The 24,504-nt window shown below is 35.1% G+C and overlaps 1 protein-coding gene across 15 annotated transcripts in view; it reads right to left on the minus strand.

The window, feature by feature from the left end:
* Positions 1 to 24,504, minus strand: part of TSGA10 (testis specific 10) — a 144,622-nt gene that overhangs the window by 108,515 nt on the left and 11,603 nt on the right. For 7 of the 15 annotated variants that reach the window (XR_006815292.1, XM_045980481.1, XM_045980473.1 and 4 more), the window contains exons 2-6: positions 22,036 to 22,164; positions 11,705 to 11,920; positions 2,391 to 2,456; positions 1,215 to 1,382; positions 669 to 824 (exon numbers count right to left, since the gene is read on the minus strand). Coding sequence is in view for 14 of the 15 variants with exons in the window: in XM_045980473.1 (XP_045836429.1) it covers positions 669 to 824; positions 1,215 to 1,382; positions 2,391 to 2,456; positions 11,705 to 11,920; positions 22,036 to 22,164 (735 nt within the window). In the remaining variant the exon portion in view is untranslated. Of the gene's footprint in view, positions 1 to 668; positions 825 to 1,214; positions 1,383 to 2,390; positions 2,457 to 11,704; positions 11,921 to 22,035; positions 22,165 to 24,504 lie in introns of those variants that run through there. The other 8 variants (XM_045980485.1, XM_045980484.1, XM_045980474.1 and 5 more) reach the window with 7 other exon arrangements.

Here is a 24,504-nt window from a genome sequence, read left to right on the forward strand (position 1 = left end):
ATACCCAATGGAATACTATGCAGCCATCAAAAGAAATGAAATCTTGCCATTTGCGACGACTTGGATGGAACTAGAGGGTATCATGCTTAGTGAAATAAGTCAATCGGAGAAAGACAACTATCATATGATCTCCCTGATATGAGGACATGGAGAAGCAACATGGGGGGTTAGGGGGATAGGAGAAGAATAAATGAAACAAGATGGGATTGGGAGGGAGACAAACCATAAATGACTCTTAATCTCACAAAACAAACTGGGGGTTGCGGGGGGGAGGTGGGGTTGGGAGAGGGGGAGGGGGTTATGGACATTGGGGAGGGTATTTGCTATCGTGAGTGCTGTGAAGTATGTAAATCTGGCAATTCACAGACCTGTACCCCTGGGGATAAAAATACATTATATGTTTATAAAAAAAAAAAAAATTGGAAGGGGAGGCGAACCATAAGAGACTATGGACTCTGAAAAACAACCTGAGGGTTTTGAAGGGATGGGGGTGGGAGGTTGGGGGAACCAGGTGGTGGGTAATAGGGAGGGCACTTATTGCATGGAGCACTGGGTGTTGTGCAAAACCAATGAATACTGTTATGCTGAAAAAAAAATAAATTTATAAAAAAAATTACACATCTCAAAAATTGAATATTATTAGATATGTTATTTATAAATAAATTTACCTGTTCATAAAGAAGAAAGGTCTTGTCTCTCTCAGATGTAAGAACCTTGACGTTACCCTGAATTTCTGCCAAATGACGCTCATATTTTTCCAGCATGCATTTTAGTTCTTCACGGTCTCTTGTTGTCTTCAAAAGCTCTACATCACAGTTTGTACCCTACGATTATAATATAAGAAATCTGAAATTCTTCTTTGACACGTGGCTCTAAAAAAACAGCACTACACAATCTCTACTCAATCAAACATGACGATACAATGAAAAGAAATGATGAAAAAAAGTTTAAAAAAATCACTTCTCTTTTAAACCTCTTCGTCCCAAACTGGTCCACATTTATCTGATTACCTCCCAACTAATACCAATACTGGGGATACAGAACCAAATTCAATGGTCCACTGTGCCATGAAAGAGATCTCTGTCTCCCCAATTCTTGGATATATCAATTCATGCCAAATCAAAATGAATTGTTTGCATATTAGGTAAATCAAAGAATAAAAGTCAGTGTTTGAGCAACAAACTCCAAAATATTTGTAAGTTTCCAAAACCTACCCGGGAAGATGGAGATGGGCGTCTTGGACTTTTAGATCTATTTCTGATCATCTTTCTCAAATTTTGAGCTTCACTCTTATAGTAATCTCTGTCTGCTTCTAAAGTCTTGACAAAGGAATCAAGTCTGGAAGGAGATTTATTTTGTGCTTTTTCAGTCTCTAAAATTATCTTGCCAAGGAGGAAAAAATTAGGTCATTATTTCAAGCTATACTATAGCATCATTTTCTATATGAAAATTGAATAAACAGGACCCTTAAAAATAATAAATTTGGTATTTTAGAAGATAATTCATCAGTACTCTTTAAAAAGTCGTTAGCTGCCTTCTTTTTCTAGCATTTATGAATGTACTATATTTTTATCTAACTAAAAGAACCCTTAAATTTACTCAATAATTTTAAGGAAAAATGGTAAAGAAATTTCAGAAAGGACAGAAATGCACACAGATCTAGTTGTAAGTCCTAGAAATTGAATTAATTTGCTTAGGAAACTTGTATGCTAATATTAAAGCTTCTGTTTATGGCATCTAAGTTTTGTTCAATAATTGTTCAATGAATGAATAAATTAAATGAATGCTGGATATTTTATACTTGTATACACTTTCAAGTACATTCCCATTTACCTTAATGTATTTAGAAGCATTTTTTCTTTTACAATCTTTATTTTACCCATACTTTATTGGGAGAAAATTACAGATATGATTTCAGAGAGGGTGTTCCAAATATTTTAAACGATAACATTAAATAGTCTAAAAGGAGTTTTCACTTCACATTGTTAGAAAAAAAAAACTCACTACTCTGAATTAACTTATAACATCTGATTTAATATTTATTACTAAGAGGGATAAAAGTTATTGTGTAAACAAATGCATCTTATATTTTGAGAATTAAATTACTCATGGTCATCATTTTAAATCAAGTAACAGCTAAGGGTACTAATAAAACCAACCAAAGTTCTCTCCACCTCTGGGAAAGAAAGGCATAACGATGAAATGGAGCGAGAACAACAATGCTCTTACAGATGAGAAGCGCCCCTGTGCACCAAGCAGAGTGCTAAATTTAGAAAGCAGACATTTTTTAATGTTCACAAAATGCAGAACTAAAACACATGTACCATTTTACACAGTCTAACGGAATAAAAATGACTCCTCAACTTAAATGTATAAAAAAATGTACTTACAGATCTAAGCCTTTTTATTGTATCTTCCAATACTATTATATTATTTTGTTGGCAAATGAGTTCAATCTGAAAAATAAGCCAGAAAAAAAAGGTTATTTAGATTAAAAATATTTAAACAGATTAAAAAGAGAACATCAAAAAAGGAAGCCACTTGAAACAGGTACTGGCAAGGATGTGGACCAAAAGGAATCTTTATGTTGGTGGGAATGCAAACTGGTGAAGACATTGCAGAAACAGTATGGTAGTTTCCAAAAAATTAAAATTAGAATTATCTTATGATCTAATAATCACACTACTGGGTATTTACCCAAAAAATATAAAAACACTAATTCAAAGGGATATAAGAACCCGTCTGTTCACTGCAGTATTATTTATAATAGTCGAATTATGGAAACGGCTCAAGTGACCATTGATAAATGAATGGATAAAGATGTGGTTACATATACATACATAAATACACACACACACACACACACACACACACACACACACGGAATAGTATTCAGCCATAAAAAAGAATGAAGTCTTGCAATTTGCAATTACACAGATGGAGTTATAGAGTATAATGCTAAGCAAAAAAAGTCAGAGAAAGACAAATACCATATGATCTCACTCATATGTGGAATTTAAGAAACAAAATAAATGAGCTAAGTGGAAAAAAAGAGAGAGAAAAAAAAACAAGAAATAGACTCTTAACCATAGAGAACAAAACTGATAGTTACCAGAGTGGGGGTGGATGAGGTAGGTGAAAGAGGGGATGGAGATTAAATAGTACACTTACCATGATGAAAAAATAAAATTAAATTAAAAACTAAAAAAGGGAAGCCACTTAAAAATAAAATCATGTAGTGAATAATTTACAAAAGAAATGATAATCTAGCCTTTCTGTTCACCTACCTTTGGATGATAAAAGAACATAGAATGAAATATAGCAGTTCCTTTCCTTTAACCCAAGTTTGTTATGAAACAGTAATTGGTTATATTTTACCAAATTACTCCCTACAAACTGCAACAAAATGTCAATACTATTTAAAATTCTGAAGATGATAATAGGGAAGAGATAAAAGAATGAGTAGGATAAAAGTATTCCCAAATCACCAAAGTCAGAGTGATTGCTTTCTCTTCTGAACTCTTTTAATAGTTTAGTTCAATCAAACCTATAAAATATTTTTGTATCAGTTTTAGGACACTGAACATGCCCAGTCTTATAGTATAGCTACTGTAGTCATGTAGTTAGTATATGACTAGATTGTATGTCTCTAGAAGACAGTGACTATGTTTTCATGCAAAGATTTATTTGATATAATCTATGCTATAAATGGCATATTAGTTTAATAAACTTATTTTTCGATTCATAAACCTTCCACTCATTACTCTAAACTTTCCTGCTATATTTTAAATTTAACTTTGCTGGAATTATTGCTCCTCATTTGTTATTTAGACCCAAATTCTTTTTTAAGATTTCTCTGAAAGTCATATCTTTTGTAATCCATGAAATACTAAGGGGCAATGGTATGAAACAAAACTTATGTATAGTTTGGATAAGCTTATACAGTTTTGGATAGGCAATTTTCAATGCTTTAACTTACACTATTATGTAGATGCCAAAAAGAAATGGATCTATATTAAATTATGTATAAAGGTGCCCACATTAAATTAGATATAAAAACTCACACTGCCAAAAATTTTATCTGACATATTGTTATAAAAAGGAAATTTTTACACACATATCATAGATACAGATGGAACATAACCAGTAATATGTACGCTCAGCAAGATAAGATTATGTCTAATTATAGTAAGATGTGATTTTCTTCATTATACTCCTCTATATGAAATTAAATTTTTATGATAAACATGTATTACTATTACAGACATAAAAAACATAATGCTGTGAATTCTGGAACACTGAAAAGAAATTTAAAAAATAAATAAAAATTTAAAAACCCAAAACATAATGCTGATTCTACTCTGAAAAACAAAATTATAACTAGCCCAAATGAAAAGATGTTAACCCAGTGTTTTTCATTTATCTGACAAACGAATAATGAGGACCTACTATACACCTGACATTGTGTTATATGCTGGGAATAGCAGCGAATAAAATAGATAAAAACCTCTGCCTTCCATCTGCACCCCAATGTTTACAGAAGCAATGTCCACAATAGGAAAATTATGGAAAGAGCCCAGATGTTCATCAACAGATAAATGGATAAAGATGTGGTATATATACACACTGGAATATTACTCAGCCATCAAAAACTGAAATCTTGCCATTTCCAACAACATGGATGGAACTAGAGGGTACTATGCTAAGTGAAATAAGTCAATCAGAGAATGACAGTTGTCTTTTGATTTCACTCATGTGTGGAATTTAAGAAACAAAACAGAGGAGCATAGAGGAAGTGAGGGAAAAATAAAATAAGATGTAATCAGAGAGGGAGACAAACCATAAGAGACTCTTAACCATATGAAACAAACTGAGGGTTGCTGAAGGGGAGGAGTATCAGGGTGATGGACATTAACGAAGGAATGTGATATAATGAGTACTGGGTTATGTAACACTGTTGAGTCACTGAACTCTACCTCTGAAACTAGTAATACACTCTATGTTAATTAAGTGAATTTAAATTAGAAAAAAAAAAGAAAACCTCTGCCCTCATGGAACTTATATTCTAGCTGAAAGAGAAAAAAAAAGATAACAGGTGAAATATATAATAGACAGTTACTGTCTTATTAAAAAAATACATAATGAGCATTCACATCTGTTCTAAGCATCTGAGATAAAAAGAAATAAACAAAGATCCCTGCCTTTGTGAACCTTAAATTATATAGTACATTAGGGTAAAAAAAAAAAGCTGAGTTAAGGGTATTGGGAGTGTTTATGAAGGAACAGGTTGGAATTTTAAATAGGGTTATCAATGAAGTCCTCTTTGAAAGGAGACCTGTGAACAAAGAGAAAGGGGGTCTTCCTGGTTCAATTTTGGAAGTTTATAGTTCCAAGAGCTGGAGAAACCAATCCTAAAATTTATATGGAATCAGAAGAGACCCAGAATTGTTAAGGAAATGTTGAAAAAGAAAAACAAAACTTGGGGCATCACACTGCCTGATTTCAAGCTTTACTACAAAGCTGTGATCACCAAGATAGCATGGTACTGGCACAAAAACAGACACATAGACCAGTGGAACAGAGTAGAGAGCCCAGCTATGGACCCTCAACTCTATAGTCAAATAATCTTCGACAAAGCAGGAAAAAATATCCAATGGAAAAAAGACAGTCTCTTCAATAAATGGTGCTGGGAAAATAGGACAGCTATATGTAGAAGAATGAAACTCAATCATTCTCTTATACCATACACAAAGATAAACTCGAAATGGATATAAAAGACCTCAATGTGAAACAGGAATCCATCAGAATACTAAAGGAGAACATAGTAACCTCTTCGATATCAGCCACAGCAACTTCTTTCAAGATATGTCTCCAAAGGCAAAGGAAACAAAAGCGAAAATGCATTTTGGGGACTCTGCCAAGATCAGAAGCTTCTGCACAGCAAAGGAAAACAGTCAACAAAACAAAGAGGCAACCCATGGGAATGGGAGAAGATATTCGCAAATGAAAATACAGACAAAAGGCTGATATCCAGGATCTATAAAGAACTCCTCAAACTCAACACACACAAAACAGATAATCATATCAAAAAATGGGAAGAAGACATGAACAGACACTTCTCCAATGAAGACATACAAATGGTTACCAGACACATGAAAAAATGTTCATCATCACTAGCCATTAGGGAGATTCAAATCAAAACCACATGAGATACCACCATACACCAGTTAGAATGGCCAAAAATAACAAGACAGTAAATAATGTGTGTTGGAGAGGATGTGGAGAAAGGGGAACCCTCTTACACTGTTGGTGGGAATGCAAGTTGGTACAGCCACTTTGGAAAACAGTGTGGAGATTCCTCACGAAATTAAAAATAGAGCTTCCTTTTGACCCTGCAATTGCGCTACTGGGTATTTACCCCAAAGATACAGATGTAGTGAAAAGGAGGGCCATCGGTACCCCAATGTTCATAGCAGCAATGGCCACAATCACCAATCTGTAGAAAGAACCAAGATGCCCTTCAATGGATGAATGGATAAGGAAGATGTGGTCCATAAACACTATGGAGTATTATGCCTCCATCAGAAAGGATGAATACCCAACTTTTGTAGCAACATGGATGGGACTGGAAGAGATTATGCTGAGTGAAATAAGTCAAGCAGAGAGAGTCAATTATCATATGGTTTCACTTATTTGTGGAGCATAACAAATGACATGGAGGACATGGGGAGATGGAGAGGAGAAAGGAGTTGGGGGAAATTGGAAGAGGAGATGAACCTGAGAGACTATGGACTTTGAAAAACAATCTAAGGTTTTTGAAGGGGCTGGGGGTGAGAGGCTGGGTGAGCCTGGTGGTGGGTATTATGGAGGGGACGTATTGCATGGAACACTGGGTGTGGTACATAAACAATGAATTCTGGTACGCTGAAAAGAAATTAAAAAAAAACACAAAGATTATTATATTTTTAAAAAAGAGAGAGAGAGAGAAAGGGGATAAACTATATAAAAATCTGAAAGAACATTCCAGGCAGAAGATACAATAAAAGCAAATGCCCTAAGGTAAAAGAATGTCAGCTAAATTCTAAGGAATAGTAAGGAGCTAGTGTGGTTGGAGTAGAGTGTGCATAGGGAAAAGTAGTTGGAAAGTACTACGGAGTAAAATAAAGCAGGGAAGGAAGAGGAGGAATCAGCATGAGGGGAGCAAGAACTTAAATAGCCTTTACACTTTATCTTTCAATGGGAAATTCTGAAATATTTTTGATTGATGAAACACATACCAATGTAACAATGACAAGAGCTATCGAAGATCCAGTCCAAGAATAGCCCTTATGTTAATTAAAATACAAATTGTATGAAGAAACTAGTAATAGTAAATTCGCAATTCTGCTTACTTCAAAAATTTATGTTCAATCAGCTGAGAAACACTGTATTATTAAAATATGAATGATTAAAAATACCCCTCAAAATGAGAAGATAAAAGGAGGCATATAATTCTGGTGGTTTTAAAATACATCCATAAATTTTGATATTCCTTACTTCAAATGATGGAGCTTAATTCCCTTCCCCTTAAGTGTGACATATACTTAGTAACTCACTTCTAGTGAACAGGATATAATGGTTTGTAACTTTTGAGACAATCATAACAGGCATTGCAGATTCCTCCTTTCTGCCTCTCTTGGATGACTGGCTCAGGGGAAGCAAGTAGATATAAAACTATCAAACAATCTTAAGGGAGGTGCACCTGTCAAGGAACTGAAGCTTCCCACCAAAAGCCAACAGTCATCTGAGTACGTTATCTAAAGCAAACCCTCCAGTACCCATCAAGCCATGACTACAGACTGGCTACCATTTGATTACAATTTCCTGAGAAACGGTAAACCAAAACTACCCAGCTAACTAAGCTATACCTGAAACTATGAGAAACAAATGTTTGTCATTTGAGGCCACTAACGTCTAGGAGTAACTTGTTACACAGAAATAGAAAATAAAATAGTAAATATTAAAAAAATTTTAATGTAATAAATGATGGAAGAAGTCATTCTCTTGACCTTTAAAAATATGACTAAAAGTAAACTCTTGCAAATAAATACATTTAATATTATCCACCTCAATTCCAAACTGACTTAACCTCAAACTCTTACCTCTCTAGAGCATAAGCCCAAAGAGTACAGGAATACAAATATTCTTTCTCAACTCTCAAATCAGAAATTCTGTTTCAAGCTTCATCCCACAAATCAGACAAGGAATCTTTCCCCAGTAATTGCATACCAAAACTACATACCCAATGACATAAGGATGATGACAACATGCACTGGTGTTCATATCCCCAACACTGGTCATGTACGTTCTACTCCCCATTCTACCTATAACATTCACTTACCTCAGTAAGTGATTTCATTTCAGTACATTTAAACAACCCATTTTATCCCCTCTTTATTTACTATTCAATGTCTTTCCTGCATCAACAATGCTGTCTCTACTCAAGCTTTCCAATTCTCAGATATACCAAACATTCCACATCATATGTGAATGTCCATTTCCTAGAAATGCTCTTTTTGAAGCTAGGCAGAATTTCCATCTACAGGTTTAACATTTTCAGTTTTAGGTAAATCCTAGCTCTTTTATTTTAAATCTTTCCCATTCCTTAAATTCTCTTTTTGATAGCAGAGGATTCACCCTGACAGAGTACTCACTCTCTAACACAGATTTTAACAATCCTTTAAAATTGATGACTTTGAAACTGGGTACTCTCTTCAGGGGAATTTGGCCAACTAGGCCTCCTAGACTGGGAAGCAATATAATTTTTAATTTGAGGAAGAAAAGAAAGAAAATAAAATATTAACCCAATATTCTTTAACTTGATAATCTTTATTATTTTTTAAAGATTTTATTTATTTATTTGTCAGAGAGAGAGAAAGGGCACAAGCAGGAGGAGTGGCATGCAGAGGGAGGAGTAGGCTCCCCTCCAAGGAAGGAGCCCAATGGGGACTCAATCACGGAGCCCAATGGGGACTCAATCACAGGGCCCTGGGATAAACCTGAGCTGAAGGCAGACACTTAACCAACTGAGCCACCTTAACATCTCGATAATTTTTATTATTAAGACTGAACTTAATTTGACACTAAATTGTTAATGAAGGATAACTATTCTTAAAAGAAACAGTATAAACAAAAAGAATTTATTGAAAAATGTTTAAAATATTCAAGCTACCTTTAAATGTCCTTCAAATACTTTAGTAGGAATCATCTGCCTTCGGCTCAGGTCATGATGCCAGGGTTCTGCGATCGAGTCCTGTATCAGGCTCCTTGCTCAGCAGGGAGCCTGCTTCTCCCTCTTCATGCCTCTTCCCCTGCTTGTACTCTCACTCTCTCTCCCCCACTCTCTCTCTGGCAGATAAATAAATAAAATCTTTTTAAAAAATTCAATAGGTTCCGCCTGAGTGGCTCAGTGGGTTAAAACCTCTGCCTTCGGCTCAGGTCATGATCCCAGCGTCCTGGGATCGAGTCCCGCATTGGGCAGGGAGCCTCCTTCCTCCTCTCTCTCTGCCTGCCTCTCTGCCTACTTGTGATCCGTCATATAAATAAATAAAATCTTTGAAAGAAGAAAAAAAATTCAATAGGTTCATTCTGGCTTTGAAATACATTGGATCTTGCTTATAAGCTGTTAGGCAATAAAAATTATAATAATGTGAAGTTATAACTTCCAACATTTTTTACATTAAAATATTTTGAGTATTTACTATTTTATTTTCTATTCCTAGAAAACAAATTACCCTACACCGTACTGGCCTCAGATGTCAAACATTTTTATCTCATAGTTTCAAGTATAGCTTAGTTATAATATAAATCAAAGTTTATACCTGGCGATTCACAGACCTGTACCCCTGGGGATAAAAATACATTATATGTTTATAAAAAAATAACAAATAAATAAAAAAATTTAAAAAAATAAATCAAAGTTTATAATATGTGAAGTTTCTTAATGTTCCTCGTTTCTAAATTTCATGGCACAGTACTAAAAACTCAATCATGAAGTAAAATGTTTGTCAAAATATCATAAAGCTACATTAACTAAAATAATGTGATGGTGGCACAGATAATAGCACATAAGTCCATGAAATCAAACAATCCAGAAACATATCAAGCACATATGAGAATTTAGTAATTATTAAAATGGCATTTCAAATCAGTGACTAAAGAAAGGACTATCCAACCGTACCTCATACTAGAACAAAAAGAAATTCCAGGATTAAAACTTACAAAAATATTAAAAAGTATTAAAAATGTAGAAAATATTCTGAGTTCTTGAAGTGAGAAGATCTTCCTAAATAAGAATCAAAACTAGGTGGAGAACAGAGGATTTTTAGGGCAGTGAAATTATTCTGCATGATACTATAATGGTACACACATTTCATTCTACATTTGTTCAAACTCTTGGAACATATAACACCAAGTGTGAACCCTAATGTAAACTATGAGTCAATGTAGGTTCATCAATTTTAGCAAAAGTATCACTTGGGTGGGGGACGTTGCTAACAGGGAGGCTGTCCATATGTAGAGCCAGGGGTATATGGGAAATCTCTATACATTCTGCTTAATTTTGCTATAAACCCAAAACTGCTCTAAAAATAAAGTTATTCAAATTTTTAAAAAGGGGGAGAACCTCGAAAAGATAAAATAATCAAAACTCAGAAGTCAGTAAAGATTGACAAATTTTACTATACAGAAATTTAGAACTTTGATTAAAAAACCTTTTATAAGTGTGAAATAAATTGTGGGTGTGAAAACAGAAAAAAAGGATGGAAATACATATATCATCTATTTGTTGGCAGATATTTCTACAGAAGAGAGAATTAGAAAGGAAGAGAAATGTCCTATATACAGAACATTCCTGCTTTTCTTCAAAAATTTTATTTAAATTCTAGTTAGTTAACATACAGTGTGATACTGATTTCAGGAGTAGAATGATTCATCACTTACATATAATACCCAGTGCTCATCGTAACAAGTTCCCTCCTTAAACCCCATCACCCATTTAGCCCATCCCCTGCCCACCTCCCTCCATCAACCCTGTTTGTTCTCTATCATTAAGAATCTCTTATGGTGTACTTCCCCCTCTTTTTCCCCCCTTCCCATAAGTTCATCTGTTTTATTTCCTAAATTCCACATATAAATGAAATCATAAGATATTTGTTTTCCTCTGACTTAATTTGCTTAGCATAATACCCTCTAGTTCCATCCATGTTGTTGCAAATGGCCAAGATTTCACCCTGTTTGATGGTTGAGCAATCTTCCATCGTGTATATATATATATGGCCCATACAGAACATTCCTATTGCCTGCCAGTTTTTATCATGACTACATATTACTTCAGAAATTTTTTGAGCAAAACTTTTTAAAAGAAATAAAATGTGTAACAGAATTTAATCCCTAGATATTTAAATGTAATGTCAAATCTAAAAAACTGTCAAATGATATAAATGTGAATGTCACTCTTTCCATTGCATTCAATAATTGCATGATGTTTAGAGTAGAATTAAAATCCTGATCCTAAAGTAGAAATAAAATCCTAACTAGAATTACTGCACTGATCATTTCACAATATACAGAAATACTGAATCATTATTTTGTACAACTTGAGCTAATGCAATACTATATATCAGTTAAAACTCAATAAAAAATCCTATTGTGGTAAATGTAATACCTTTGCTTCTTCAAGTTCTTTGTCAGCGGTATCCACCACAAAATTTTTTTCTTTTTCTAGTTGCTCTGCTAGTTGGTCAATTTTAATCAATTCTTTACAAAGATGCTCATTGTGGCTGGTTAAATCATCTACTTGACTGCTTACCACCTCCTTACTATCCAAGAGTTTCCTAACATATTCTTCCAAGCCATGATTTGTCTGTTTGAGATCTTCAATCTGTTATAATTAGAAAGAAAATAAACATATTAAAATATTTCCTTTGCTTCCTTCTGAGGAGAACAAGCAGGCGACTAGAATCAGGAAAAGAGGTTTGCGTCCCTGCAAGGAGACCTAACTATATATATTTTTCACTTTCTGAATTTTGTACCATGTGAATGTAATAGCCATCTGAAAAAACATATTAAATGAAAATTTTAAGGTTTATAGCTACATCTTCCAAAATAATTTATGATTAATAAACTTAATTACTATTTCTTTTTAGCCAAAACTATTAGAAAAATGGCCAAATATTTATATCTACACAAAAGAAACCAGTCTTGAAATTACTTAATTTTAATACCAATTAGATATTCTTCAGAATTAAATTTCTCATTTTTGTTACCAAAATATGTTAACTCAAAAAAAAAGTTCTTTTGAACAACATATCAATAACTTACTTGACTAAGCTAAATCCCAAATCAATCAAGTATTTGCTGACTAATGTGGAGGACCACAGCTTTCCTTCCCAGCCCACTATCAAAACAACGGATGAAGAAAAGGGCCTTTTCTATCACGGAGGTATCCAAATGCCTTTAAAGGAAAAAAATATATTAGACCCATTGAAAATGATTATATGTCAGGACATATGGTGAATTATTTAAATAAAGTTTCCTTTTTAGCCCTGGCCTCAAGAAATTTTAAAGCCTACCTGCAACCCACCTCTAGCAACTAGCACAGAACCTGTGTGCAATGATCTCCTGTCTGCTATTCTTGTCCCATGCTTTCATTAAGTTTATTTTCCCCTATTCTTATTACTTAAGTTATTTTTATTACTTGTATCTTTTTTAAAACTATAGGATGTGGGATAAACACACATAAACTTCAATTTATCTATCTATATGTCTTTTTATCTTTGTTCATGGCTTCTACAGTGCTATATTTCTGAGCAATAAGGACACACTAAAAATGTTTGCTAACTTTCCACTGCACCAGGAGAGGTTAAATGCTTTTCCTCTCTGTGCCACCATAAAGCTTCTTACACAATTTAATCTTGGTATCTGATAACATATATTATTGTTTACTTCCCTGTCCCTTCCCCTAAATTCTAAGCAACTTTAAAAGGATTGTCTCTAACTTCAGTATTAACACACCTCTAACTTCTTTATCATTTACTATATATCTAACATATAATCTCAAATTTTTTAAATAAAATAAAACTAATAAATTATAAATTAAACACTCACTCTCCTCACCTCTAACATCAAGCCATACACTTTTACTAAATTCCAAGACACAACTACTTTAGAAGAGGCAGTTTCAAGTGGTAGAAAGGATGTAGGCTTTGGAATTAGGCAGACCAGTTCAAGTCCTATTCTAGTTCTTTAATCAGTTACTTAATCCTGACAATTTACCATATTTTCTTGATCCTAAGAGATGCATCTGACTTCAGAAAAAATAAATGGAAGCCTCTGGACTTTCATCTGCTAAATGGAGAGAATACCTACAATTTCAGGGTTGTAGTCAAGTATAACAAGTATAAAAGTTCAAGTAAAATTTCTGGAAGATGACAGGTACTCAAAAAGTAGCTTTGAAAAAAAACCTTTTTATTTTGAAATAAGCAAAGGAGTCACAGGAAGTTACTAAGTGTACAAAAGGATTTCTTGGGCCCTTAACCCACTTTCCCCAATAGTTCTATCTTAAATAATTATAATACAATATCAAACTCAAGAGATTTGACATTGGTACAATGTGATCCCATGTAGAGTCAGCATCTCAGTAAGATATAGAATTATTCCATTAACACAAAGATTGCACTCCTGTTACCCCTTTATAGTCACATCTTCTCCCCTCCCCATCCTTAACTCTTAGCAGCCACTAATCTCTATAATTTTGTCTTTTCAGGAATGTTATATAAGTAAAATCACGTGATAAAGATCATAGTATGTGATCTTTTGAAACTGTCTTTTTCACTGAGCACAATGTCGTTGAGATCTATCCAAGTTACATGAATGCATTGTTCATTCTTTTTTGTTGCTAATATTCCATGGTATGGATTAACAGTTTGTTTAGTCATTACTGATTAAGGGAAATTGTAGTTATTTCCAGTCTTTATGACAAATAAAGCTGCTATGAACAATCACATACAGATATTTGAGAGGGCATAAGTTTTCATTTCTCTGGTATACCTGGGAGTGCAATTGCTGGGCTGTATGATAAATATATCTTTAGTTTATAAGGAACAAAAAAACTATTTTCCAGAGTAGTTGTACCATTTCCCATTCCTACCAGGAATGTATGTGATCGCCTCATCCTTGCCAGCACTGGGTATTGTCACTATTTTCAATCCTAATTGTTCTTATAGGCGTGCATTGTTGTTTCATCTTGGTCTAAATCTGCATTTCACTGATGTTTAGAAAGGATGAACTTCTTTTTATGTGCTTATCAACATATATCTTTCTATGAAATATCTCTTCACATCTTTTGCTCATTTTCTAATTGGATTGTTCCTTTTTAGTGCTGATTTTTAAGAATTCTTCATGTATCTTACATATGATTCTTCTGGAAGAAATATGGTTTGTAGCTTGTTTTGTCATCCTGTTAGATGGATTTTTCAAAGCAAAAGATTTAAATTTTGATGAAGTCCAAATTATCAATTTTTCTTTTATCAATCATGCTTTTGGTGTTACACCTAAGAACTCTTCACCAAGCCCAAGGTCCTGAAGATTTTCTATATTACCCTAAAAAATTTCCAGTTTTATGTTTTACATTTAAATTTATGATCCATTTGGACTAATTTTTTGAGCTAAGGTGTGAGGTTTAGGTCTAGATTCATTTTCAATTGTTTCAGCCCCATTTGTTGGAAAGACTATCTTTCCTGCATTAAACTTCTATCAAAAGTCTTTTGGTTTTACTTGTGTAAGGGTATTTCTGGATTCTCTATTCTGTATCACTGATCTGTCTCTATCTCTTTAGTGATACCAGTCTTAACTACTGTGGTTATATAATAAGCTTTGAAACCAAAGATAATGACTCTTCCCACTTTATTATTCTTTTCAAAATTGTTTTTGCTGGGGTTTTGATGAGAACTGCATTAAATGTATACTGATTTGGAGAGAACTGACATCTTTACTTGTTGAGGCTTCCAATCCATAAACATGATGTCGCTCCATTTGTTTAGACCTTCTTTGATTTTTCATTAGCATTTTGTAGTTTTCAGATTATAAGTTCATACTTCAAATATCTAAGGATTCCATTTTCTATGTAATTGTAAACGATATTTTCTGATTTCCACATGTTAATTGCTAATATAAAGAAAATGAACATGTATTGTGACCTTAAAGAACTCATTTGCTAGTTCTCGTTTTGTACTGCAGATTTTATGAGATTTTCTAGGTAGAGGGTCACATCATCTACAATCAGGGACAACAGTTTTATTTCTTCATCTCCAGTTTGTATGCCTTTCAAGCTTTCAACCTACATGTATATAGTTATTTGAAGTTAATTTCTTACAGATAGCATAAGGCTAGATCAGGTTTTTTTTTTAATCCAGTCTACTAGTTTCTGTCTTTTAATTGGTATACTTAGACTGTTATATTAAGATTCAAGTGTGAGTCGACTATACTTCAATTTAAAAAAACATTCATGTGTGACTTCTTTTTGGTCGTTTGTTTTGCTTTTTGTTTTATTTTTCCTGCCTTCCTGTGGGTTAGTTGAACTTTTTTTGAAATTCCATTTTGAATTACTTATAGTGTTTTTGAGAAATCTCTTTGCACAGCTTTTTAGTGGTTGCTCAAAGTGTAATTTATTTGTAACTTAGCACAGCATACATTTTACCAGTTCAAGTGCAGAAAACTTACTTCCCTTTATACCCCTTATATCCCTTTACCCTCCTCTACTAATAAAATTATCTTAAATATTTCATCTACATCCATTGAGAATTACATTTGACAAACACAATTTAGAAAACAACAAAAAAAGAAACTGTATTGCATTTAGCCATATCCTTGTCTTTCTTTCCTATTCTTCCAAGATTCTTTTATCACTTCCTTTCTAGTGAGAAATTGCTTTAGCTATTCTTGTAGGATAGTTCTGCTGGCAACCAATTACCTTAGTTTTCTTCATCTGAGAATGCCTTGATTTTCCATTAATTTCTGAAGGATACTTTCACTGAATACAGAATACTGTATAAAATGTTTCACCTCTTTCCAACCTCCATGTTTTCAGATCTGCTGTTATTTGAATTGGTGCTCATCTATATAAGTAATAAACTGTTATTTTCAGGATTACTTTTTTTTGTCTTTAGTTCTCACAAGTTTGAATACAAGGTGTCTTGGCATGGGTTTCTTTGAGAGATTCCTGGTAGGTGTTCCCTTACCTTCTTTAATCCATATTAAGTCTTTTGCCAAATTTGGAGAATATTTAGCCTTCCCACTTTATTTTCTTCTGTTTTTTTCACCTGTTGATTTCGTTTTCATTCTCTTTTCTGTGTCCTAATTTTGTTTCTGAAAATTCAGTTCAACTATTATGTTAGAATATACTGTATGCCAAGCAGTATTCCATTCCATTAATGCTCTGAATATTTTTTCAATCTGATCCTCTCTTAACTTACTTTCTGGGACTCCAGTGATCTAAATATTAGTCCTTTTGTTATAGTCCCACCTGTCCCTAAGCATCTCTTCACACTTTTTCAATCCATTTTCTCTCTGTTCAGATTATTTCCATTTTCTATTCTCATGTTCACCAATTCATTCCTATCTCCTTTCCATCCTGTTTGAGAGCACTGAGTTTTTAATTTCAGTTACTATATTTTTTTAAATTTTCATTGTGGTAAAACATACATAAAACTTACCATTTTAACCATTCCTAAGTGTGAGATTTGGTGGCAGTAAGTACATCCACAATGTTTTGGAACCATCCCACATCCATTTCCAGAATTTTTTTTAATTATCCCAAAATCTGTACCCACTAAACAAAAACTCTATTTTTCTAATTTGCCTATTCTAGGTACTTCATATAAGTGGAATCACATACTTGCCCCTCTGTGCCTGGCTTATTTCATTTAGCATAATATTTTCAAGTCTCACCCATGTTGCAATATTGCATCAGAATTTCAGTCTTTTTAAAGGCTGAATAATATTCCATTGTATGTACTCACCACACCTTGCTATGCATCTATTGACAGACAGCTAGGTTGCTTCCACCTTTTGGCCATTGAAAATCATGCTGCTATGAACGTCAGTGTACAAGTATCTGAATTCCTATTTTTAATCTTTTGGGGCTATATCTAGGCGTGAAATAGCTGGATCATGTGGTTATTCTATATTTAACTTTTACAGGAACTGCTAAACTTTTTCCACCATGGCTGCACCATTTTATATTACCACTAACAATGCACAAGGGCTCCAGCTGTTCCACAACGTCACCTGCACTTGTTATTTTGTTTTGATAACAGCAATCCTAAAAGGTATGAAGTGATACCACACTGTGGTTTTGACTTGCATTTTCTCAATGGATCATAATGTTGACCATCTTTTCATATGCTTACTTGTCATTTGTATATTCAAGTCCTTTGCCCACTTTTGAATTGGGTTGTTTTGTTTTTTGATTATTGAGTTGTAAAGTTCTTTATATATTCTCAATATTAATCCCTTATCAGATATATGATTTAGAAATATTTTCTCCCGTGCATTTTTAATAGACTATTTTTTTTTGAAGCTTTATTTAATTATTTGAGAGAGAGAGAGAGAGAGACACGCACACACACATATGCAGGGGGAGGGGGTGGGGGAAGAGAAGCAGACTCCAGTCTGAGCAGGGAGCAGATGCGTGGCTTGATCCCAGGTCCCCAGGATCATGACCTGAGCTGAAGGCAGATGCTTAACTGCACGAGCCATCAAGGTGCCCTTACACATTTTTCTTTTAGAGTAGTTTTAGGCTTATAGAAAAGTTAATCAGGAAACACAGAGAGTTCCCGCATACTCCTCCCCATATGACAAAGTTTCCCATCTTATTTATGAATATTGACACATTAAATAAAGTCCAGAGTTTATATTAGGGTTTACTCTTTGCGTTGTTGATTCTACAGGTTTTGACAAATGCTTAGTGACATGTATCTACCACCACTGTATCATACAGAATAGCTTCACTTCCCTAAAAAAACCTGTGCTACATTCACCCTTCCCACCCTTTCTTCCTTCAAATTCCTGGCAATCAGTGATCTTTCTAATGTCTCTATGTTTTATCTTTTCCAGAAGGTCAAATAGTTGGAATCATGGAGTATGTAACCTTTTTGGTTAGCTTTTCTCACCTAGTAATTTGCTTTCAAGTTTCCTTCATGTCTTTTTGTGACTTGATAGCTCATTTTTTTTTAATCAATGAATAATATTCTATTGTACAGATATACCACAATTTGCTTATCTATTTACCTACTGAAGAACATCTTGGTTGCTTCCAAAATTTTCACTTGGTTCTTCTTTACATCTTTTATTTCTTTGATGAGATTTTCTAGCTTTGTCCTTGTTTCAAACATGGTCAGAACTCCTTGAAGCATGTATATGATAACGGATCTAAAATCCTTGTGAGATAGTCTCTAGTTCACCTCTGTGTTGGCATCTTCTGGTTGTCTTTTCTCATTAAGGTTGAGATATTCCTGATTTTTGAGATAAGAAGTGATTTTTTTTCATTGAGATCTGCTCTTGTGTTTTAGTAGGCTTCTTCTCACACTTCCTGTGACTTTAGTTCCAGCTAATAAATGGGGAGGCTACCTCTTATTGCCAGGTGAAGGTGGAAGTCCAATTTCTCTACTGTGCCTCTGTTGATACCTGGGGAGGACTGGTGTCCTTGTTACTGTTAGGATGGGAGTTCAGGGACCCCACCAGGACTCTGTTGATACCACCACAGTAAGGAAGAATACAGGTACCTTGTTACTGTTCCCATGTGTCCTCCACCAACTCTGTGGGTGGGTGGACTTGTTACTGCTAGAAGGTAGTAAAAATCCTGAATCTGGGGGTGCCAGGGTGGCTCAGTGGGTTAAAGCCTCTGCCTTCTGCTCAGGTCATGATCCCAGGGTCCCAAGATCGAGCCCCGCATCAGGCTCTCTGCTCTGCAGGGAGCCTGCTTCCTCCTCTCTCTCTCTGCCTGCCTCTCTGCCTAGTTGTGATTTCTCTCTGTCAAATAAATAAAATATAAAAAAAAAAAATCCTGAATTTGCATGTGGTCCCCCTCTGAAACCACGTCAACAAAAAGGAAAGGGGAAACCTGTGAGGGTGGATATCTAAGCTCCTGATGTGGTCTTTGCTGACACTAGGTGGTTGTGGGGGATACTTACTGCCCAGAAGACAATATAGTCTTGGCTCCCCAGCATGCCTTTTTGATATCACCTTGGTGGGATGTGGGGGCTTGGAGGGTGAGCCATGAGGTATGGCTGGGGCTCCTTGTCACAGCTTGACAAGGATGGAAGTCTAGGCTCTTTACTCAGATTTTTCCAGCAGGAATGAGGCTACAGTTTTTTTTCATGGTGTTTGAAGAGGTAGTTATTGCCCCCAAACAGTCTTCATTAGAAACAGATCCATAAATACAGAGAACAAAATAATGGTTGTTAGAGGGGAGGAAGATGAGAAAGTGGGTGAAGGGGAGTGAGAGGTATAGGCTTCCAGTTATGGGATGAGTAAGTCATAAGAATGAAGGGTAAAATGTAGGGAATTTAAATAGTATTATAATAGCACTGTATGGTGACAGATGGCAACTACACTTGTGGTGAGCAGAGCATGAAGTATAGAGTTGTCAAATCACTATGCTGTATATCTGAAACTAATGGAATACTATGTGTCAACTATACTTTAATTTAAAAAATTAAAAATTAAAAAATGATTAGGAGAGAAAAAAGAGGAACTTCACCAGGGAAAAGCCCAGAAGATAACACTTTTAAGCAAGGGATCTAAATAAAGATCATTAGTAATGGGAAAAATTGAAATTGTGTGCTATTTGATAGAAGGCAATGAAAAGAACCCACCATCACTTCTGTGATATTCCTGTCTGGATTCATTTTGTATCTTTTTTTTTTTTTAAAGATTTTATTTATTTATTTGACAGAGAGAGATCACAAGTTGACAGAGAGGCAGGCAGACAGAGAGAGAGGGAAGGAGGCTCACCGCTGAGCAGAGAGCCCGATGCGGGACTCGATCCCAGGACCCTGAGATCATGACCTGAGCCAAAGGCAGCAGCTTAATCCACTGAGCCACCCAGGTGCCCTTCATTTTGTATCTTTTAAATAATTTTTTTTTTTAATTTGTTTATTTGACAGACAGAGATCACAGATAGGCAGAGAGGCAGCCAGAGAGAGAGGAAGGGAAGCAGGTTACCTGCTGAGCAGAAAGCCTGATGCGGGGCTCGATCCCAGGACCCTGGGATCATGACCTGAGCCGAAGGCAGAGGCTTTAACCCACTGAGCCACCCAGGCGCCCCTCATTTTGTATCTTAAGCCAACAATTATGTCACAGTTTCCGGGTATCAAGGATCTGAAGTGACTTAATTTGGTGATTTTGGTTTAAGGTCTCTCACTAGGTCAAAGGAGTCAGTCAGGGTGACAGTCACCATAGGAAGGTTTAAGTGGGGCTACAGAATCCACTTCCAAACTCACCCAACATACTTGATAGACCTCAGTTTCTCACTGGCTATTGGCTGTTTCAGTTCCTTTCCAGGTGGTCCTATCTACAGTGCTGAACACAACATGGAAACTTGTTTCCTATAGAGCAAGTGATCCAAGAGATCACTTTATAACTTAAACACTTCTGCTCTATGCTCTTGGTCACAAAGATCAATTCTGGTACCATGTGCAAGAAGACTGTATTAGAGTGGGAATAAAGGAGGTGGGGCCAATTTGAAGGCTGGTTTCCACACAGCCAAAGGTTCATAACATAAAGATAATCATAACAAACCCAAATCAACAGCCATTCTACAAAATAATTGGCCTGTATTCTTCAAAGTGTTGTGGTCATGACAATCAAGGAAGAATGTTCCTGAATGAAGAAGATAAAAGGACACAATAGCTAAATGCAAAGTGTGATGCTGGATCTCTTTGTTATTGAGGACATTATGGGACAACTGAAAAACTTGAATGGGGTCAGAGGATTAGTTGGCAGCAATGTATTCAAGTTCATTTCCTGATTTTTACCAGGTTGTATTGTGATCTTGTAGTAGAGTGCTCTTATTTATAGGAAAGACCCACTCAAATGTTAGAGATATCAGGACATCAGGTCTGCAACTTACTCTCAAATGGTTTGGGATTGTGGGGGGCGGGGGATATTCTTTGTTCTGTAATTGCAACTTTTAGAGAAGTCTGAGATGTTTCCAGATTAAAAATATATATAAACTATAAAGACCCAGGACAGAAAAAATAGGTCTACATTGCTAGACTGCCCCCTTCCTAGTCCTTTTTTTGTCTGCATCCATTCTAGATGCCAGTTTTTCTAGCAATGAGATACATGGAGCAAAAGGAAAACCCAGAAATTCACTAACATGTCAATTATTGTATGCTGAGGTCCCTAGCCAGCCTTCCTGCTCCTGCCTACCTTTCAGAATGTCCTTGTGTTTGTTTTATAACAAAATGTTCAGCATTTTTAGTTGTACTAAGTGAGACAAATAGGGTAAGGTAAGTCTATTCCGTCTTCCTAAAAGAGGAATTTCTTTTAATAGCCTTCATTAGTAGCCTTACCGCAGATCAGGCACCAGGAAAACAAATATCAAACCTGGAACTGGGTTCCAGAGAACTGGGTTCAAATCCTAGCTAATTTGGGAGTCCAGACAAATGCTACCTAGCTCTGTCACTTGTTAGTCAAATATAATTCTAAGCCTCTTGGAATTTTAGCTTCCATGTCCGTAAAATGGAAATCACAGCACTATTTCTCAAGGTTGGAATTAAATAAGATTATGTATGTAAAAGCACGGGACACAATACTTCCACATAGTTTGCACTCATATATATCTGAATCTTCATGCATCAAAATGATTAGGATAAAAATGGAATGATTTTAGACCCATAAAATTCCAATGAACACTGAATTAGTATTTATTCTCCATCTTCTTGTTTTAAAATAGGCCCTCATCTCAAATTAATTCAGGGAAATAAATGTAACCTGTAATTTCAGTGCAGAGATGAATTTATCTTGATTTCTCACTTCTTGTTCTAGCTGGAGAGTATTCTGGTATTTTTCAGTTTCAGAAACTGGAGCCCCTAGACCAAAATCATGTTCTTTGGTGGTAACCTAGTGGAAAAAAATGGGAATGATACAGAGGCATTTAGTTTAAAACAGTTTTGTGATTTTTCACAACTGTCAATGATACTTGGAAATTAACAATATTCTTAGATATATAATTATTTTTAACTCTGTCTCACCAGCTAAGAGGATTTTCATCAAACTTTACTTTCTTAAAATCCCATGTTATGAAACTTTTTGTGTTTTCCAAATATAAAACTACAATATTCAACGTGCTTTTCAAAAAAAAAAAAAACATATCCCATCCTATCCCATTTGTAACCACTGTTCTGAGGAAATATGGGTCATCAGTAAATAATGCAGGCTACTTCCAAGCCTGTGTTGACCAATATAATAGCTACTAGCTACCTATTTATTGCTGCTTTTGTATATTAACAAAAAGGTTTGTTACCCATACCACAAAGGGCTAACGTCCCTAATACAGAAATAACTCGTATAAATAAAAAAGGAGATGAAATACCCTAATAGAAAAATTGGCAAAGAATATGGATATTTCATAGAAATGGCTTTTAAAGAGATTTAAAGATATTCAATCTCACAAATTAAAACAACACTGAGATACCATTTTTTTAACCTCACACTGGCAAAGATCAGGATGTTGGATATATAATTTAACGTTCTTATACATCACTGATGGCAGCATAAATTGATACAATATTTCTGGAGAACAGCTGTGCAAAATCTAGCAACAATAAAAATGCACAAAGCTTCTGTACAAATAATTCCACTTTTAGGAAATTGTCCTAAATACCTATTTGCACATGTACAAAATAATGTTAAAATATTTTTCACTTTTGAGTACTATACATACTACCCCATACTGTGCTTTTTTATATATCAATGTATCTCAGAAATTATATAATTTAGGGAAATAATTTGTTCTTTCCCTGAATCAAGGCTGCCTGCTGTTATGTTATGGAAGAGAGAATTTGCTGTAAGAATCCTAGATCTCTCCTGGCAACACAGATGCTATTCTACACAAAGTAACACTTGGGAAATTATAAGATCAGGATGCCCCAGTCATTGACTTTCTATTACGCCCTGTACGACCCACTACTTAGCAGTCTGACAGGCTTATTTTCTTTTTCCCCTCCCTTAAACCAGACATAAATCTGCTTTTCAGTTCTTCATTTTAGCACTTACTGCCTCACCTGGAATTTCAGCACTAAGTCTCACAGAGTATTTCTAACTTATGAATCATTTAGGCCTATATAGTTTAGGTCAAAATCCTAAGTATCTTTTTTTACATAGTTTCTGCTGAAAAATATGTTCCTATATGCTAACTGAACATTTAAAAAAAAGTGGTTTTACTCATAAACATTTGACTTAGCATAACAGATTCAGACTATATACGATAATAGCACTTTTCAAATCTTACTGAAAATATGAATCACTTATGAATTTTCTTATTCACAGTAGGCCTGAAATACTGCATTTCTAAAAATGCTGCTCAGTAATTCCTTATTTGGCTAGTACAGAGACCACTTTGAATAGCAAGGATCTCTTCAATTAAAGTTGTAACCTGCCACGCATTCAGAGTTCTTCATAATTTGGTCACCTCCCACTTCTCCAAACTTATCTCCTCGTTGGATACCTCCAAGAATACCTCTATAAAAGACAAACTATTCTCCGTATTCTTTATACATAGGTTCATATTATCATTATAGATATACAGTAACTTTTGCTCATAAGCCTTGCCCTTTTCTCTGTTTAAAGACACTTTTGAGGCTCAGCCTGAATTCCATATTCTCTTAGGACGTGTTCTCGATATTCTCCATCAAATAGTGATTACTTCTTCATTAAGACTTCTGTATGTATTGGTTACAGAATAAACTGTGTAGCTATTTTTTTCTTCCAGATAGGTCTTCCTCACACAATTATTAGAATATATTTCTTGGGGCGCCTGGGTGGCTCAGTGGGTTAAAGCCTCTGCCTTCAGCTCAGGTCATGATCCCAGGGTCCTGGGATCGAGCCCCACATCGGGCTCTCTGCTCAGCAGGGGAGACTGCTTCGTCCTCTCTCTCTGCCTGCCTCTCTGCCTACTTGTGATCTCTGTCTGTCAAATAAATAAATACATAAAATATTTTTTTAAAAAATAAATACATAAAATATTAAAAAAAAAAAAAAAGAATATATTGGGACGCCTGGGTGGCTCAGTTGGTTGAGCGGCTGCCTTCGGCTTGGGTCGTGGTCCCGGCGTCCTAGGGTCGAGTCCTACATCGGGCTCCATGCTCGGCGGGGAGCCTGCTTCTCTGTCTCTGCCTGCCACTCTGTCTGCCTGTGCTCACTCTCGCTCTCTAACAAATAAATAAATAAAAATCTTTGAAA

The sequence above is a fragment of the Meles meles genome, chromosome 16 (genome assembly GCF_922984935.1).
Source record: "Meles meles chromosome 16, mMelMel3.1 paternal haplotype, whole genome shotgun sequence".
Taxonomy (NCBI): domain Eukaryota; kingdom Metazoa; phylum Chordata; class Mammalia; order Carnivora; family Mustelidae; genus Meles; species Meles meles.